This window comes from Penaeus monodon, chromosome 21 (genome assembly GCF_015228065.2).
Source record: "Penaeus monodon isolate SGIC_2016 chromosome 21, NSTDA_Pmon_1, whole genome shotgun sequence".
In the NCBI taxonomy this organism is placed as follows: Eukaryota; Metazoa; Arthropoda; class Malacostraca; order Decapoda; family Penaeidae; genus Penaeus; species Penaeus monodon.
The window spans coordinates 13,396,760-13,397,960 of NC_051406.1; the positions used below are offsets into that span (position 1 = coordinate 13,396,760).

The window sequence follows — 1,201 nt, forward strand, 5'->3', positions numbered from 1 at the left end:
CCGCGAAGGGCGTCTCCTGATGCAGAGGAATAGGACGTCGAGGCTATTCTGAAGGGGAAGTCCCTGAAGCCTCCGGGAGGCGTGGGGAGGACCTGCGAAGTGTGCCCTGGGGAAGAGGTAGTCGTGGCACTAGCTGCTCTCTTTTTGGCACTTCGTTGACTGAAGCTGAGGTTTTATTCTGCTTGCTTTCGGGGTTATTGGTGGTGTGCTTAAGGCTAAGTACATATGGCACTTGGTGAGGACGCTGTTAAAGGTTAGGCACTCGTGTTTAGGCACTCTTGTCGGCGCTGCGAGCAACAGAGACGGAATCGGCACTCGGAAGTCCCACTTGAGCCTTCGAGAGGGACCCGTGCGTCGCTCAGAGCGCCATGTGGCGCTTCATGTGGAGGCTGAGGTGGTCGGAGCGCGAGAAGGCGCGCTCGCACAGGCGGCACTGGAAGGGGCGGTCGCCCGTGTGCTTGCGGTAGTGGCGCGTGAGCTCGTCGGAGCGCGCGAAGCGCCAGCCGCAGCCCTTCCAGTCGCACGTGTACGGCTTCTCGCCCGTGTGCGTCCTCATGTGCGCCTTCAGGTGCGACGACTTGGCGTACGTCTTGGCGCAGCCGTTGTGCGAGCAGGTGTGCACGATGGCCTTGCGGCGCGTCCAGGTCCTGCGGCGGCGCGTCTTGGGCTTCGTCGGCGCCTGCTGCGGGGGCATCGTCGGGAAGCCGTGCGGGAGCGACACGGGGAGGCAGTTGGGGGGCACCGCGCCCGCCATGCCCCCTGGCACTTGCCCTGCCAGCAGAGACGGGGAGGAAGGGGGGGTCAGCAGGGGGTTAGCAGAGCTGGTGGGCAGGGAGGGCTGGTAAGCAGGGGGCGCCGACCCCGGGGAAGGATAGAGGTCGGCCGGGTAAGGGGGGGTGGAGGGGAAGTAGCCGTACTGCTGCATGCCGGAGGGGTCGTTGGAGGGGTAGTACTCCGTCCAGTACGTCCCGTCCTTGTAGTCCCAGCTCGCCTCGGGCACGATCTGCTCCCCCACGTACTCGCTCTTGATCCGCCACTGGTGGATTGGGTACGGCGACGGAGGTGGGTAGTGCGTGCCCACTGGTGTCGGGTACGTCTCTCCTGACGGCGGCGAGAGCGTGCGGGGCTCCGGGTGGCACGAGGCCGCGCCTGGCACTGTGCTGCTGAGGTGGTGCTGGTGGTGGCTGGCTGCCGTGACCTG

At 65.7% G+C, this 1,201-nt stretch overlaps 1 protein-coding gene across 1 annotated transcript in view; it reads right to left on the reverse strand.

Annotated features, from left to right (window-relative positions):
- Positions 1 to 6: 6 nt before the first annotated feature.
- LOC119586705 (Krueppel-like factor 2) overlaps positions 7 to 1,201 on the reverse strand; it is a gene marked incomplete in the record, with an annotated part of 2,399 nt that continues 1,204 nt past the window's right edge. The window contains 1 exon segment of the mRNA XM_037935436.1: positions 7 to 1,201. Within this exon segment, the coding sequence (XP_037791364.1) occupies positions 359 to 1,201 (843 nt within the window).